This window comes from Sarcophilus harrisii, chromosome 3 (genome assembly GCF_902635505.1).
Source record: "Sarcophilus harrisii chromosome 3, mSarHar1.11, whole genome shotgun sequence".
Taxonomy (NCBI): domain Eukaryota; kingdom Metazoa; phylum Chordata; class Mammalia; order Dasyuromorphia; family Dasyuridae; genus Sarcophilus; species Sarcophilus harrisii.
Genome location: NC_045428.1, coordinates 208,211,270 through 208,229,890, shown reverse-complemented (window position 1 = coordinate 208,229,890; position 18,621 = coordinate 208,211,270). Strand labels below are relative to the sequence as shown.

The 18,621-nt window shown below is 32.1% G+C and overlaps 1 protein-coding gene across 5 annotated transcripts in view; it reads left to right on the top strand.

Moving 5' to 3' along the window:
• Positions 1-18,621, top strand: part of STS (steroid sulfatase) — a 203,592-nt gene that overhangs the window by 135,974 nt on the left and 48,997 nt on the right. For all 5 annotated transcript variants that reach the window (XM_031959029.1, XM_023500348.2, XM_031959025.1 and 2 more), the window contains 2 exons: positions 175-334; positions 10,506-10,627. In XM_031959029.1, coding sequence (XP_031814889.1) covers positions 175-334; positions 10,506-10,627 — 282 coding nt within the window. The remainder of the gene's footprint in view (positions 1-174; positions 335-10,505; positions 10,628-18,621) is intronic.

Below are 18,621 nucleotides of genomic sequence, written 5' to 3'. Positions count from 1 at the left end.
ATGTTCTTGTGAATCTGTTTGATATCACAAGAACAGTTTTGGTAATTTTTTTTTTACCATTAAACATTCTTCTCTTATACATACTCATACACAAAATATGATATGAACTTGGTCAGGATGTTTTGCAAGAATATTTGACATGTCTCTCCTGCTCTATAACTTTCACTTATTTAGGTGGAAAGGCTAATAACTGGGAAGGAGGTATCCGGATTCCAGGACTTCTTCGCTGGCCAGGAGTGCTACAGCCTGGAACAGTGATTGATGAGCCCACTAGTAATATGGATTTCTTTCCAACCATTGTCAAACTTGCAGGAGCAAAATTGCCTGATGACAGGTACTGTTATTTGTATTATATTCAATTAGAATCTAACTTAGATTTCACAGACTTGATTGTTCAAGTTCTACAGGGACTTAGGCAAGATTTATCATTTGTGGCTGTTTAAATATTGAGTAGACAACTCAGTAATACATCTTAAAGACCCTCCCTTTATCATCATGTCCTACTAGCTCCTAAGTACAACGGGGCTTTAAAGGTATTCTAATTTGCTTTGCTTGCTTGACTGTGTGTGTGTGTGTGTGTGTGTGTTTTATGAGGAGGGGTAAACAAAAACAAATGCCTCTAAATGGAAAAATAAAATAAAATAAAAATTGGGAAGAAAGCTTAATATCACTTAGAAATTATTCTTATTGTTAGCATAGTGTAATTAAATAGTAGTCTAGTTTTACAGTGGACAAAAAAATTCACTTTAATCATGAATTTTTTGCATAAAATCTATTCCTTTAACTTGGACAAATATAACTTTTTTTGTGATTCTGTTCTAGGAAATATATAATATTTAAAGCAAAAATAAAAATTAAAGGGGAGAGGGGGAGAGAAAGGAAAGAGAGAGAGATAGAGACAAAGAATAATAGCAATTAGTAATCCCTAACATGACCCTCTCACTTCAGTACTTAGATCCTTCCAGTCTGTCTCCTTCAGTGATCCACTGAAGCTGCTTATTTTTAGACTTCTTTTCCCCCTCTAAAATTATTTTTTGTCCCATTCTCTAAGAACTCCCAGCAGTAGCAACAAGGGAGGCATCTGGCACAACAGTTAAAACCCCAATTTACCAGCATGTTTTTATTTAGCAAATCCTAAACTAAATGTCTGTCTCTTAAATTTAAACACGACTTTATATGATACTGTCAACAGTTTCTTCTTAAGTGTTATTACTATTCTGGGGAGTTTTATTTGAAGTACACTGATTAATTGTTTTCATTAGTTTGGTTGCAGGCCAGGCTAATGTCATGTAGGCTACTACAAATCTTGTTTAAATTCATCTTCTAGCTTTGCAAAGAGAAAAGGGGGGAAAGCCTATTAAAACAGCAACTCGACAGGTGATGAATTCAAAGATATGCTTTCTCACCTCTCAAAATTGATCTTTTTCAAGCTCCAATTCTCAATTCTTTTTTCCCCTGTAAAATAGAAAATGCTTCCATAACAGTTATTTGCTCTGTCAGTTCCTTATTTTCACCTCCCATGTAATCACACTAGGAAGAAAAAACAAGGTCTTTTAAGTACCTGTCTCTTTATTGACAATCTATTATTTAATACCTGTTTCAAAGAGGAATTGAACTGGAATCCTCTCAATCCTCTCATATTTCACTAATTACATTTTCTCTTTATATGACATAGGAATGTTATTATGTTTACTATTCTGGATCTTAATTTAGGGAAATATCCTTTACAATTAGATTCTTATCCACATTTAAAAGAAAACAAAACAAAAAAATCAGCCCATTCCAGTAATGTCAGACCTCCAAAGTATTATATTGTAAATTAATCGATTGGTTTTAGGGGAGGCATTTTTGGAAGGCCATATCTAGGTCTACTTCTGAGTTCTAGGTCCATTCTTCACTTCCTGAAAAGACTGCATGAGATATCCACCCAGATATCTCATGAGTACTTCAAATGTAACATGTCGAAAATATTTTATCATCTGATTCCCCCACCTCACCTGTCCTTCATTCTGACATGTGTTTTTGGCAAAACCATCCATCTGTAGTGCTTGAGACCTTTAACTTTTTTCCTCATGTCTTATATCTAAGCAGTTACAAAACCAATTCTATCTCTACAATATTCTTTGATTCTAGCCTCTCTTTTCTATTCTTATTGCTACTAGTCCAACAGAGAGCCTTGTTATTGCTTACCTGGATTATTACAATGGTCCCCTATCATTTTCTTATTTCCACTTTTAACCCCTCATATATTATTCATGTCACTACCAGGTTAATAATAAAAATAATATGAATTCCTTGAGGACAGGGATTGCATTTGCCATTCTTTATATCCGCAGTACTTAGCATATAGTAAACACTTAATAAAGCTTGTTTACTTAACTAATAGCTAACATTTATTTAATGCTTTAAGTTTATAAAGTGATTTATAGCTATTGCCTCATTCAACTTTCACAAAATTCCTTTTGAGATAAGTACTGATTTTTCCCCATTTTTAATAGATGAGGAAACTGATACTCAAGAGTTATATGAACTCATCAGAATCACATAGCTATTAAGTGTCTAAATGAATATTCAAACCTAAGCCCAGTACCATATCTACTATGAAATCTACTATATTAATCTTAATCATCATCCCTAAAAGGCTCAGACATCTTCAGTGGCTTTCTATCACTACCAAGTAACATTTATTTCTTTCACTCAGAATTCAAGTCCCTTTATAATTTGGCACCACCCAATCTTATTTTGTATTATAAATAATATAATAATAATTGAATAGGAAACTATTCAATTCTACTTCTTCCTTTTGTCTCTGAATGTACTATGAAATGTTGCATCTTTGTGTCTTTGTTCACATCATTTCCTATGCTTGGAATATGTTTTCTTATTTTTTTCTTCAGCTGATGAATTATTACCAGCTAATCCAAGTAACATCTCTTCTTGCATGAAGCCTTCTCTGCTCTCTCAATTAGGCAGCATCTCAAGTGGGTGCCATTATTATTTCATTCACCATTGTAACTGTGACACATTTATTGCATAACATTGTGTGTCAATAGTTGTCTATGCTTCTGTCATCTCTCTATTAGGTTAAGATAAAGATTTTCTTAACAAAAGTAAGATTTTCTGTGGAAATAGCACATTGTTTTGTAAGAACAGACAATAAATGTTTCATGAATTTAATTGAAACAATACTATAAATAATAGCTTTTTTTAAAAAAGCACTGAAATATTCTATTCCTAATTATGTTAATTAGGATATAATAATTAGGATTATTATTATTGTGAATTGCTTTTGATCAGACCCCCTTCTTACAGAAAATAAAAACAAAACTTTTTTTCCATTTCAAACTAAAGAAACTTTTTTTCCTGTAGAGAGTATTTTCTTACCCAGTTCAAGGTTTGCTGAAGAGGAGAACAGTCCATATAGTCATAAGTTTCTCTTAGGTATAAAGGGTTGCTTGTATATAGTTGGAGTACCATTGATACATACTGCTATGGGAGTTTTTGCTTTGCAAAGTTTTAACTTATGAAAGACGCTCCTTACTTGAACCTGTGGTATGCCTTCATCAAAATTCTCTTTGTGAATAACAATTTCAACTGTATATTTCAGTGGTTCAGTTTCATTTAATTACATGTATTTTATCAAAAGAATTTTAACTCCCAATCATTTCAGGCAAAGGTTCAATAATTATTCTTCTTATATTTGGAAACGGATTCTGGATACAAATTAAGGGCAACCTTCAGTGATATGAGACATTTTTGAGTAAAAGAAAGTTATTAAAAAGAATAGTTATTTTGGAAATCTTTTGGCAGAGAACAGGGGAATGGGAAATCACCTAGACATCCCAAAATATTATTACTCCTCTGAAATTTTTATATTAGCTATTTCAAAATTGGTGAAAAAGTACTCTTTAGAGGTGTTCCTTCTTTTACATACAAAATAATAGATTTTGTTCTGCTGTTTCTTTTATTGAAATCTGACAATAATAGCCCATCATTCACAAAGCCATAGAGATTGCAAAGTAGGTGCACAATATATAGATGTCTCTTGGAGCTTTAATGAAATTTATAAATCTTGACCTTATTTTAAGGGAATTGCAAAGTATACATAGTTTAAGATATTTTCAGTTGCCAAGTTTTAATTTCCTACTGTGAACTTTCCTTCTATAATTTATTAAAATAAGATGCCATTCCATTTTCCTTCCAATTTTCTCTTATTAAGTTAGAATGAAGTTTATTTATTTGTGTTCATGATACATATAGGTATGTGAACTAGAAGTGAATCACTTTAGCTCTAAAGGTTATTTTCTAAAACTGTTAAAAGATGTTGAATCTCTAAGGTCTCTGTTAATTCCAAATTCTATGACTCTATGAAGAGGTAGAAAAGTAGTTAGAGGGTTGGGCCTAGAGTTATTAAGACTCTTCTTCCTGAGTTCAGATCTGTTCTGATACTTACTAGCTATGTGACTCTGGGTGAGTCACTTAATCCTGTTTCTTTTAGTTTTCTTATCTGTACAATGAACTGAAGAAGTAAATGGGAAACCACTAAAGTATTTTTGCCAATAAAATCTCAAATGAAGTCACAAAGAGTTGGACATGACTGAAATGATTGAACAATAACAACATGACTATGACTATTATTTCCATGAAATAGCTATTACTTATTTTTTGTTAAACATATGTTATGTAAAAGGACAACTTGAAAGACCTTTTGGAGAAGCTTTCTAAAGCCATCTCTAACTAAATGTTAAGGACAGCTTCATGGCATACAACTTGACTTTTAATTATATAACTATAGAGCCATGTAAATTAATTATGAATATTAAGAGCAAACTACCAAGGGGGGTGGGGACTGATTTTCAGATAATTTCATTTTTCCAATAAAAAACAAAAAGTAGTTCATTTTCTGAAAACAAATTGTAGAAACAACTAGAGTAATCTTTAAATCAGTTATATTATGACTATAACATAAAACTCTTAGTTGAAATGAGTTGTGTGGCAGATAGTATAAGTTGTATCATTTCATTAGAACAGAGACTTCACTAATGGAAGTTTTAGAAGACTGAAGATTTGAGCCAATCAATAATTGACAGTCATTTATCAGTATGTTCTTACTGTGTTCCAAACATTGTGCTGTGTACTTACTGACTTTAGTATACAATGGAAATTCATTTGTAGAATAACAGTTTTAATGAAATTATGCTTCCCATTTTGTGAAAATTCATACTTCCCTCCTTCATGGTAAATGATGTTCTGGATACAAATTTGTTTGAGAAGCTAACTATTGTGTGAGTGTAGGCGTTATTAAAAATTTCAGCCAAATCAGGTCTTTCCATTTTTCATGCGCTCTACTTTGAAAGACCAATATTTCTGCAGGATTGTTATGAAGTGATTCTAAATGGCAGTTGATCTATTGAATTCTTTTAGGAAAGGACATTTTAGGTATAGGATATAAAAAAAATAAGATCCAGCTTGGCATTTGAAGCTAAAAATGATTGCAAACTAGGATTTCCTGTTCTAAAGGATGATTTTTTTTTTATTTTTACTAATCAAAAAGCCTCTAAACATTAAAGTGTAGGATTGTTTGTTTGTTTGTTTTGCCTGGGGCAGGGGTAGGAGGGCATATGAGGCAGAAAAAAAAACTTAGGTAAGATTAGTTTCATGTTATCATCACCACTTGAGTATACATATATATATCCAAATTCTAGTGTTAACTTGTAATGGACACAAGACAGAGTAATTTCTTTAAGGTAAAGTTAGTCATTGTCAGCTAGCACAACAGGTACCATCTCACCATCTGGATCCCTTGACATATTCCCTCTCTCCTGGGAGATAACAATATGAGTTTTGAAGGTATTCCTATCCCTCCTCCCCTGCCAGCTTTTTTTTTTTTTTTTTTTTTTTATGTATCACTGTCTTTTTTTTTTTTTTAATAGCCTTTTATTTACAGGTTATATGCATGGGTAACTTTACAGCATTAACAATTGCCAAACCTCTTATTCCAATTTTTCACCTCTTACCCCCACCCCCTCCCCCAGATGGCAGGATGACCAGTAGATGTTAAATATATTAAAATATAAATTAGATACACAATAAGTATACATGACCAAACCATTATTTTGCTGTACAAAAAGCATCAGACTCTGAAATATTGTACAATTAGCTTGTGAAGGAAATCAAAAATGCCCTGCCAGCTTTGTTAACAGTTCTGCACACCCTATATATCCTCATGTATTCCCCACTTACCTCTTGTTCCTTCCTTCTCTTTTTTTTCTGCCCAATTCAAAATGCTATATATACTATTATATCTCTAATCCTTCATGGGAAGGACATGAAAAGAACTAAAGACAGTAACTACTATTTTAGAATAGAAATTGTATTTCAGAATAGATGCTGTTTTTGAATAGAACTGTCTTTACCATGTTTCTTATTCTAACTGTTATAGTTAACAAGAAAATGGGATTGGGAATTGGTCCAAGTTTATCTTTTGTTCTTATTTTTAACTTATGATAATAGAAAATTTTCAGTCTGTAGGCTTTTCGAAAGCTCATGATTAATAATAAGGGCCAAGACCAAAGAAGAACTCAGCAACAAGACTATAATTATATTAAGGCATATTAATGACATTGAATAAACCAGAAGCAGCTCAGAAGATGCAACACTACTCAAACATTCATATGTGATATATAATGTTGTATGTATATGTATAATAACTTTGTTATGTTTTTCAAATTTTTTCATGCCTTGGGATAGATGATAGAGCAAGTTTGGTGTCTTTATTTAGAATAAGATATGAAAGTTAAACCTTTTAACTTATTTGTCCCTGATTTTAACTGCATTGTTCTGATTGTCAATATTTTCATTTTTGTTTTGTTAGCAACTTAGCACAGTGCCCTAAATATAGTGAGTAATTAATAATTGCTTTATGAATTTTAATACAACTTCTTTTTAAATGTGAATTTGTAATTAGTTTTTTCTTTAATTCTCTATTTTTTGGGACTGATTTTCCCAATTACTTTACTTCAAGATATATCTTTTCCCTCCACTTGAAGAAATTCCCTCCATGGCCCATTAGGATGTTCAGGAGTAGATTGAAACATTACAATCTGGGAAAATATAAACATAGGATAAATAATTTTCATCAGAGCCTTTTATTCTATCTGCATTTCATTCTGACTAGGAAGATTTCTTTAATGTAAGCCTACTTACTGTGTTTTAGCTTTATTTATCCTCCTTTGCCTAATTATCCATGAATTTGATATGATTGTCTTCTTTAGTCATAATACCACTTCTGTGGAACCAAAATTGATGAATAATAATTTTTTTCTTTAAAAAACCCAAAATTTTTAAGGAAAAAAAGTAAAAATACAGTTTTCTCGTGTTATGCAAAAAAAAAAATCAAGAGAAGCAAGACATGAAGAATTTCATAGAATTTTTCCAGTTTTCATAATTCTGCTGATTAACAAATTAAATTAAATTCAACAGATATTTATTATGTGTGTATTTTTGGAAAGTGTTAAAATAATAATCCCTCTTCTTCAACAAATTCTAGAATTTTTGATAAAACTATTTCTCAATTTTTCCCCTAGCAGAACTAGTATTGTAACATTGCATACTTGAACCTTGCATAACCTTGCATAAATGAACATGTATTAAATACAGAGAAGTAACATATATTGATTTTAATTGCTTTTGAAACACTTTAGCTGAAAATTACCAATCTATACATATAATTTCTTTTCATTGGGACTGTTAGCTCTAATGTAGGATTTCTGACTATACCAGTCACATGCCAAGCATACAAAGGAAATATAAGAAGCTTACTTAAATAATCTTTAGACCTACAAATGCCTCAAGAAACATGGAGATATATCACTTGGGCTTAGAAGCCCCAACTCTCAAAGAGAAAGAGCTCTTTATACTCCCAAGGATATAGTGAGATTCTACTCTTTTCTGCAATTTTATTTCTCCATTCTTCTTCCCTTCTTCCCTGTCTGGAAAAAGTCACACTGATTTTTTTTTACATCATCCAATCATTACCACCTCTCTTTTACTCCTACCCCTACCAATTTCTGGCTCAACATTTCCAGTTTATCAGAATCCCCACACCAAGTTGCTACTGAGGTCAAGTCCTTCTACCATCTTATTAACCACAAGCATGATTTTCCCATTTTCTCTCTTAATTCAATTAGCTCCCTTTTCTGAAACCTCTTGTTGCCCTCTTCTTCCTATCAATTGTGTAGGTTGTGAGCCTTTTGGAGCATTCTGTAAACTATTCAAAGAAAAGGAACTGGTTGATTTGGAAAGTCTTCCTTTATAATAGGAAGCTTCCTTTCTAATTTAGAAAGATTGGCACTATGCAACAAGAGTACTGCTGATACAAAGATTAAAAACGAAAACTTTTTAGTGAGAAAATACAGTCATTTGAAAGATTTAAAATTTTAGCTCCCATATGTTTTGGTTCTGAATAAAGAGCACTATTACCTCCCTCATCTCCTATTATGAGCTAAATAGTACCAATAGAATTTAATAGAAAGAAATACAATGAAACTGTATTGAGGATCTGGGGAGCAGATCATAGGAAAGACAAGTGATTGAACTGAGAAGGACAGTGATATTGACTACTTCTTTCATATCTAAGATGAAAAAGGACTTGTGGAAGCCTCTAATGGCTTAAAGAGATTTAGAATTGGAAGGCAATTTGTGGACCTCTATTCTAACTCCTTTATTAATGACAAAAGTGAAACAAATGTAGGTTAACTGACTTGCCCAAATTCACTTATTTACTGGTATTTAGTCCAGGTTCACTAATTAAATGATCTTTTCACCACACCATCCACCCGCTTGCTATCATCTTAACTATGAGTTAATCTTTTCCTTTGATTTCTTCACAAAGTAATTGTAATTTCATTGTTTCCTTTTGACTTGTTCACAGAGTGATTGAGTTGTAACAATTTATTAACTAATTCACCCATTGTCATACAAGACTGATTATACAAAAGCACTATATACTATAAGAGCTTCAATATTTCAAGGAGTTTGGAATCTAGTACAAAAATTCTTTTTTAAAAATTAATACTTGATTTAAATTCAATTTTTTTCAATTACATGTAAATGAAACTTTTTAACATGTTTTTTTTTTAAACTTTGAGTTCCAAATTCCCTCCCTTCCTCCTTGAAAAGGTAATCAATTTGATAAATGTTTCCATATTAGCCATGCTGCAAAAGAAAATACAAACCTAAAAAATAGGAATAATAAAGTAAGAAAAAAGTATGCTCCAATCTGCATTCAGATTCTATCAGTTCTTTCTCTGGATGTGGATAACATTTTTCATAATTAGTCCTTCAGAATTGTTTTCTATCATTGTACTGCCAGGAATAACTAAGTCATTAACAGGTGATTATTGTACCATTGCTGTTTTTATGTACAGTGTTTTCTAAGGTCTACTCATTTCACTTTACATCAGTTCTTGTAAGTCTTCTCCATTTTTTCTGAAAGTATCTTGCTCATCATTTCTTATAACAATAGTATTTCATCACAATCACATATGACAACTTGTTCAGCTATCCTCCAGTTCATTGTTATCTCTTTTATCCTCAATTCTTTCCCACTACAAAAAGAGATGCTCGAATTATTTTTTGTACACATGGGTCCTTTTCTTTTTCTTTGATTTCTTTGGGATACAAACCTAGTAGTGGTATTTTTTGGCCAAAGTGTATGAACAGTTTTATAGCCTTTTGGGCATAGTACCAAATTACTTTCTATAATGATTAGATCAATTCATCACTGCACCAACAGTGCATTAGTGTCCCTGTTTTTCTACATCCCCTACAAGATTTGTCTTTTTTCCTTTCTTTTACATTAGCCAATCTTATAGATATGAGGAGGTACCCCATAGTTGTTTTAGTTGTCATTCTTTAAAAAGTAGTGATTTAGAGTATTTTTTTCATATGACTACAAATAGCTTTTATTTCTTTTTCTGAATTCTGCCTGTTCATATTCTTTGACCATGTATTGACCCTTGTAATATAAGGATTCTTAACCTGGGATCCACATATCCTCCCATTTCTATTTTTAAGGGATTCATAGATAGACTTCAGGACATCTGTGAATTTGAATGCAAAAAATTACATCGTTATTTCAATGCAATTGGTTTCCTTTGCAAACCTATGAAGTTTATTTTATGCTTTTAAAGATATTCTAAGAAGAGATTCATAGAAAGGGGTCCATGTTATACAAAGAGATAAAAAAAAATCCTAATCTAGTTGGAACAATAATGTTAAGTGTACAAAATCAACTATATTGTAAAGTAAAATATGAAGTTTAACATGGTAATTTGTGGAGAGAGGCTTTCATCATTCACTATGTATGTCCATCCAATTGTATAGATCTTTTTTTTCCATTAATTAAAGGTAAATTTTTAGTAAGGAGTTTTTTCAACTCCTCTCTCTCTCATCCTGACACATGTGGCTTTTCTCTCACAACTTTCTTTTGCTTTATTATTTAGAGTTATTGATGGACGTGATCTGATGCCTTTGCTTCAAGGAAAAATCCTTCAATCTGAGCATGAGTTTCTCTTCCATTACTGTAATGCATATTTAAATGCAGTGCGCTGGCATCCAAGAAACAGTAAGTAAACTGATCTTTTAATACTTTCAATAGTTCACATAATTTATAGCACTGTGAAATGATTTTTTAAAAGAAAAGTACAGTAAAGGTCTATAGTAACCCCAGTAGAAGACTAAAATTGTGAATATCTGCAGCTTTTTCTCCCTTCTTTTTCCTCCTAATTGCACCCATGTCCAAAAAGTCGATTTACTGAATGTCATTAGTCTAATGCTGTGCAATAACAATGTGCATCAAAAAAGCATTAGTGTCCAAATAAATTTGCCAAGTTTATTTGTTTGGAACAAAGTTCAAATGGCATAATGTTCTCATAAAGTTCAAATTAAGTGCTATCTGATTTGTGAGTTTTCTAGGTAATGGGATCTTCATGGAAAATCTAATTTGGTTTTATTCTACCAGTTTTATAATTCACCTCTGAAAATAACTCCTTATAAAGGAACAAATGGACCTATGTCACCAACCCTAATCGAATTATCAGAACTATATAGATATTGCCATACATTTAGATGTATTTTTATTATAATCTTTAAACTGAGAAATAGAAGAGAATATTGATGTTGAAAACTACTAAGAAAATTCTAGGGAATTATTTACTCTCTAATAATGGAAGATTTTCCATCTAGTTTTTGATCAAATCTTAACTAAAAAATTCAATTTTATGTGTAGATATTATTTAGAGAGATTGTTCATAGGTTTAAATCTGGAAGAATCCTCAGAAATCATCTAGTTCAAAACTCTCCTTTTGCGATTGAGTAATCAGAGGCCTAATGAACTTGGATGACTTGCCTAAATTCATAGTAATTGTAACAGTCAGTTTGGGATTTGAACTTAGAACCTTTGAATCTGGAGACAATGTTCTTTCCGTAATACCACATTACCTCCAAAAGAAATGACAACAAAGATTTGTTATATTATTTCTAAAGCATTATAGTGTTTATATGAGACAACTGAAAGTACAACTTTCAGTTTCCCAAGGAAATGTGATTCATGTTCATGGTAATTTTCAAGTTCGTTTTTATAGAACATTGTCACATAATTAATTTAGCTCTTCTAACATGAAGAATTTCTTCTTTCCTAAATTCTTTTCGTGTATGTAGGTAGGAAGGTTATAACAACCTTTATCCCAGCCATAATAATTAGACCAGGTTTACACACTAACATTTTCTATTTAAATCTGTGCATTTTACTTACAATTAGTTCTTTAAAAAAAACTTCTATAATTTCACTAACTACATGTGTGGATTAGAATTCAGAATGTAAACTGGTTAAGATCAGGGATTATTTTATTATTGTAGCTCTAATGCCTAAGCATAGGAAATGAATAAATGCTCTATTTAGTTGACTGTTTGAATATACATAATTTGCCCATATATCTTTTATGTCCCTAGAATTCCTGTTTCTAATTTTCTCTTTTAAATCTTTACTTACTATAATAAATGGCAATTCTACTTTCTTCAAATGTAACCACATTCTTTGTGTGACTATATAGGAGTTATGCTCCTTCTCCATGTATAAAAAAGTTCCTTATTATGCATTTAGCTTTGCAACATTATGTTTAAATAATGTGGCTAAGTAGAACAGTGGATAGTGTTAAACTTGAAGTCTAGAAAACTGGACAAGTCATTTAATCTCTCTCTTATCTTTGCTTTCTTCATCTGTAAAATAGAGTTATGAGGATTAAATAAGATGGAAAATATAAAGCATTTGCAAACCTTAAAGTACTATATAAATGCTAGCTATTCCAGCATTAAAATTCCTTTTAGAAAACAAAGTTGAAATACTGAATTGAGAGTGTAAGAGGAACACATTATATGAAGAAAAGTAAAACAAAAAAGGTAGGAAGAGATAGATAGTAAATTGAGAATTGAGAAATAAAAGAGAGAATTACTGGATATGATGTTGGCCCTAGGAAGCCATACTTTTGTAGAAAGATCTTAAAAGGATGTGAGTAACATTCTACCAAAACTCATTCCTTATTGTATTCTGCCTTTAGCCAGCAATCAGAAAATATTAATAATGAACATCTCAAAGTTAACATGTTTTGCCTTTCTTATCTTAGTCATGAATTGAAGAAACCACTGGCTTTCCTGGGTATCCAAAAACTAAGCTCTTACATTGCCAAATTAAAAATGAAAATCAGTTAATGATATATAGGTTTAGTAAAAAGCGTTGGCTTGTTTGTTTTGTTTTGTGCTGCTAGAGGATATAATTTATTACTTCATAATTGTTGAAAGAAAATGTGTCCTTTACCCCAATAGAGCCATTACGTAGCCTAGAGCAGAAAAAAAAATCTAGATTGATTATTAAACTCGTTTCCAAAACAAGTTTAGGGACACTGAAGGTTGCCAAACTATATATATCTTTAAAGGGGAAGATTATTTTTGTATGAGAATATTGAAAAATGGGGAAAAAAGATTAACTGATTTCTTTCTTTAGAATAAGTTTTTATAAAAACCTGAAATTGGAGATGTTTTAAGACTCAAGCATTTATCCCCATTAGTTCATAGCTTATGTGTTCAAATATTGGCCCCTCTAAACATTTCTCTTTTAAAAGCAAATAATGTAAAGTTTACTGCATCATCATGGGCTTTGAGTAAAAGGCCTAGCCATTACTTGTGTGATGCTCTATGTGTCTCAGAAAGTGGAATAGCTTTAATATAACTGTGAGCTGATGTCTTTCACCCTCTTCCCCAAGTTAAATATGAAAAGGCTTTAGAAAGTTTGATATAGTTTCTAGCATGGAAGAACTCTTCCTTTGTGAATGTGAAAAATATGAGTTCAATAATATAAACATTGTGGATTTTAAATTTTATTGTCTTCCAAATATATATTATTAAAAACACATGTCAGTGATGACATTTATAGAGAAGGTGTACTTGATTTTTTGACTTTGTTGTAAAATATTCATTAGTGGAAGATATATGCTATAACCATACATGGTACTGATTTTCTGTGGACTCTACTGTATTCTTAAATTTAATTCAATTTGTCATGAATAAGACAATGTACTAGATTCTAGGGTTAAATAGACAAAAGTGGAAAGGTCTTTAAGAATCTTGCATTCTATGGGTGAGACAACATGAAAATAAATATAAGTAAAATAAATACAAGACAATTGAGAGAAAACTAACTACTAAGGGAATCAACAAAGGCTTTCTGGAATAGGTTGTGCCTTGAACTGAAGCTTTGAAGGAAACAAAAAGTTTTTAAAAGGTTAAAGCAAGGAGAGAGAGTGAATTTCAGGTATGGGGAATACCCTTCATAGAAACACAGATATGGGGAATAGAAAAGTATCTTCAGAGAACATTCAAGTAGATCATATCAGCTAGAGTATCAAGTAAATTTAAAGGGAGTAACATTTTTTAAAATTTGAAATGTCAGGTTAGAAACAAAATATGAAAAAAAATTTAATGCCACGTTAAAGAGTTTATATTTTATCCTATATGCAGTAGGCAACCACTGAAATTCTTGAATAATATAGTAACATGATTTTGAGCTGAAAGGGATCTCAGAAAGATGTGTACCTTGTCTAATTTCCCTTGCTTTAGGATTATTATTGTCAAATTGTGCAAAATTGATTTGGGATGAGAGATGCTGGAAGTAAGAAGACCAATTAAAAGATTTATAATAATTCAGATGAGAGTTGATAAGGGCTTGAACCAAGACTGTGTCCACATAAGTAGAGAGAAAAAAAAACATACAGAAAAACTGTTTTTGAGGCAAGATTTGCCTCTTTGGTGAAGTAAGGGAATAGAAAGAATCTAGAAATATACACAGAGTTGCATATATTTTAGTGTTTTAGCACCTTAAGTAATAATACTGCTATTTGTTAATAATATATTATTATCCTTAGCTATGGAAAAATGTTTTACTTAGATCTGTATAAAGTAATTTTTAAAGAAATAAATAGTCCCATTCATCTAGTTCAAGATCAGACACAACAATATAATATATCCAAAGAGGTGGAGGGGACATCTTTCTCCCTGATATCTTTCATATTCTGTGCTTTAATCAAGGCTGCAAAGATGACTGAAATGGAATCATGAGCCTTATCCTAACAGATTAGCACTTGTTCCTTGTGTCTTGTTGGGGAAACTATCTAGACAAAGAAACCAGGGCCATCTCTAGACATTCTGATCTATGTCTGGCTGCTGGACCCAGATCGGGGAGATGACTTTCTGGAGGAGAAAGTAATGTAACTACCCTTGCACAGCTCTTCTTTACTTAAATCCAGTTCACTTGCTTTTCATGGCATTGGCTCCCTGATCTCATGGTTTTCTTTGAGAATGAAAAATAAACAATAACCTCTGTGAGTAAAGGTGCCCCACTGGGGATTCAGTGGAACTGATCAGCTAGGAAACTACTTCCTTCTTTCCTCACTCCCTCCCTCCCTTCCTCCTTCCTTTTCTCCCTCTTTCTCTTCCTTCCTTCCTTCCTTTGTTGCCTCTTCCCTTCCTTTTCCTTCCTTCTTTCTTCCTACCTTTGGAGAAGTACTAATAGGGCCTGATCTCTGACACAACCTGTCATTTTGTGTCAAAAAGACGTAGAATCTACACTAGTCATTTTAGTATGTAGAATTCTTTTACTCTAAAAAGTTTTTTTTTTTTTTTTCCTGAGGCAATTTTGATTAAGTGACTTCCCCAGGGTCATACAGTTAGGAAGTGTTAAGTGCCTGAGGCTAGATTTGAGCTCAGGTCCTCCTGATTTAAGGGTTGGTGCTCTATCCACCTTGGGGAAAGTTCTTTCAGAGGTGCAAATCATTAATTCCTCAATCACAGAGACTCTGGAATTTGACAGTGAAACTGAGAAGTTAAGTGACTTGACAATAGCAGACCGCAGATAGTTTGTATCCTAAGTAAGACTTGAGCCTTGTTTTCTCTGGATCCAAGGCCAGCCTACTTTCCTCTATGCCATTCTGCCATCTATTTGTAACAACAGTTCAAACTGTTTTAAGTGAGTCATCAAGGGAAAAACACGTGCGCTTCTAATTTCATGCATGATAAATTAAAATCTCACTCTACTACCACATCCAGACGTGTAAGTAAGGAATTTTTAGAGGTTGAAACAAAGACATTTTAAGCTTAAAGTAGTGTGTTAGATGATCACACTCACTGATGAAGTGTGATATCACAGTCTAGCTTTCTTAGTCATTGTAAACACTAAAAGAAAAAAAAAAGAAACTTTTAGAAACTGCTTAAGTAGAAGGAAGGGATTTCTCTGGGATGGGAGAAATCCTTGAGAATTAGGAATGATGGTAAAGGAGAGACTGTAGAATTATAAAGCTGTCCTACAGCAAAAAAAAAAAAAAAAAAAAAAAAAAAAAAAAAGAATCTAATACTAGTGCTATGCATTGTATAGTTCTATTAGTCAATATCAGTATGTAATTGTTCATGTTGTGGAAGATACTAAATCCCAGGCTATTTCAGAGACCAATTTTTTAGAGGCCTCTAACTTGTACAGTACATATATAGTTATATTCAAAAGTAACAAAGAGGAAATAAACAGGTACTAAAATATCCTCATAGTAAGGAAGCATCTGAGTGCCCAAAGAAAAGCATGCACATTTGAGAAATTCTCTGTGCAGAAGAAAATAATTTCTTTGATTGACTGGTGATATAGTTAAAAGGATACCATTTTCGAATGAAAATAGAAGAGCATGGAAATATAAAAAGAATGCAAATGGTAAGAAAGCAAAGGTAAGAGAATAAGAAAAAAGATAGTGAGATTAACAGCAGTACCAGCAAGAAGGGAATATGAGCAGCAGGTAGAGAAGCTCCAGTGATGGTAAAACAGAAGCTAGATTATCTCTGTAGTTATGGATGTGGGGAGAGAGGGAAACAGCTCCTTGCACTCACTGCAATTCTTCTAAAAACACACTATAGTGGCAATCTAAGACCACAAGAGATTAATTGTACTAGGACAGTATTATTTATAAAAGCAAGCACTATAGTGCATGCAGAGAACAGAACGATATTAAGTTATGCTTAATTAAAAAAAAAAACCTAGAATCCAAAACAGAAAAAACAAACAAACAAAAAATACCAAGAGCTTTGACTTGAAAAGGACAAGCATGAAAAATTCTGATGGATCAGTATAACATAGACTGTTTGTCATAGTAAGAGGCTGTAAGAGACTTAGAAAGGGGTGCTATCAAATCGTTTATGAGTTGTATGTCATCCAAAGGCAAAAAGCACTAGCATACTTTCTCCCCTCACCAATCAACACATGCTTTTTAAAAGAGGACCAGTTAATGCATAAGTAGGTGAAGGCTACTTTTCTTTAATATTCCTTTTGCTTTTTTTTTAGCCACTTGGAACAATAGTCATACCTGAGGATAGCAAGATTATTTTGTTGCTAAACATCTGTGGAACTCACCCTGAAGAAAGAGTGTCTGAAAATATTATATAAAGAGGTCAAAGAGAATGACCAAGATATAACGGACTGCTGAGAGGAGTGAGAGCTTAAATCACAATGTCTTTCAGAGTACTATAGTCAAAGGTGCAGTGGAAATAGCACTGGCCCTTAATGGAACCTGAGTTCAAATCTGACCTCAGATACTTCACACTTACTAGCTGTGTGATGTTGGGCAAGTCACTTAACCCCAATTGCCAAAAAAAAAGATTAACACCTAAACCAAACTGAATTCTATAGCCATTATGAAGCCACTATTTTTATAGAAAATAGGATTTTATATTTCTTTAATCAGCATGGGAGATGTTATTCTGCATAGATCAGAGAGATTGTTGTTACGTATATGGTTCCATTTTCCTACCACTATATTTCTCATTCATTTTGCTGTTTAAGAAAATAGATTCCCAGGGGATATTCCCTCAGCCAAGGGGCTGTGATATACATTTTTATTGGATTTCCAACCATAAATCATGTTATAGTTGAAATGAAAAGTCAGGAAGAATCAAGCAGAGCTATAGAATTTAGAAGAAAAGCAGTTAACAGAAGAATTTGAAAAAAATGCAGATGATCTCAGCATAAGTTTTTGTACTTCTGGTACAACTTGACTGAAGAGAATAAACTTTCATAGCATTTATCTGAAATAAATGTGACTAAGAATGCTACAAAAAGCTTCACAGCCCCTGAGTCTAACTAAGAAAACTACTTCACTATTTCCCAGCTATTATTATTTATAAAAATAATAGCCGGTATAGTGCTTTGAAGGTTCACAAAGCACTTTGATTAATCTTCAACCCATGAGCATTTATTAAAATGTCTACCATGTGCTAGGCAGTGTATCTGGAACACAAGATTTTGCAAGGATGAATGTTCAGATCTATCTTTGCAAGTATTTTGAAAAAAAAACTATTATGAAAAAAGTTTTTAAATTGATAGCACCAGAGAAAGCTGGAGACACAGTTTTTTAAAGCAAATCTAGACATAGCATTTCATGATAGAATGAGAAAATAACTAAATAAAATAATAACTATATAGATAATATAGTTATCTAAATTTGTACTTCTTTGAATAACACTGTTACCAAAAAAAAAAAAAAAAAAAAAGAATATTGACTAATAGAGTGATCTAGAAGGAAGTATCTTAATTTCTCAGGGTTCTGTCCTGGGCTCTAAATTAAAAATTAATAATCTGGATGAAGACATAAGAGGCATATATAATATAACAAAAATGTATACTTCATAGATAGGAGAAATAGCTAATGTATTGGATGACAGAAACAGGATATTAAAATATTTTGATAGGATTAACAAAATGAAATTTAATAGAGGTACAGAGAGAAAGATATTCCTTTTTCATATCCCATAAACAAATGATATAAATGAGATACAAGATCAGATCCAATTGAGTTAGTAATGTAGATGAAATTTTAAATGGAACAAACACTATTAACAACAGTGAAGGAAATGATTTTCTGGTGGGTAAGAAAACACTTTGGGAGAAGGCTCTATTTTACTCTCTTATTTCTTAATTCATTTTCTAGAAAAGTAGTCATGTTTATACTACCTAGAGAGCGATTTAGCTTTGTACAC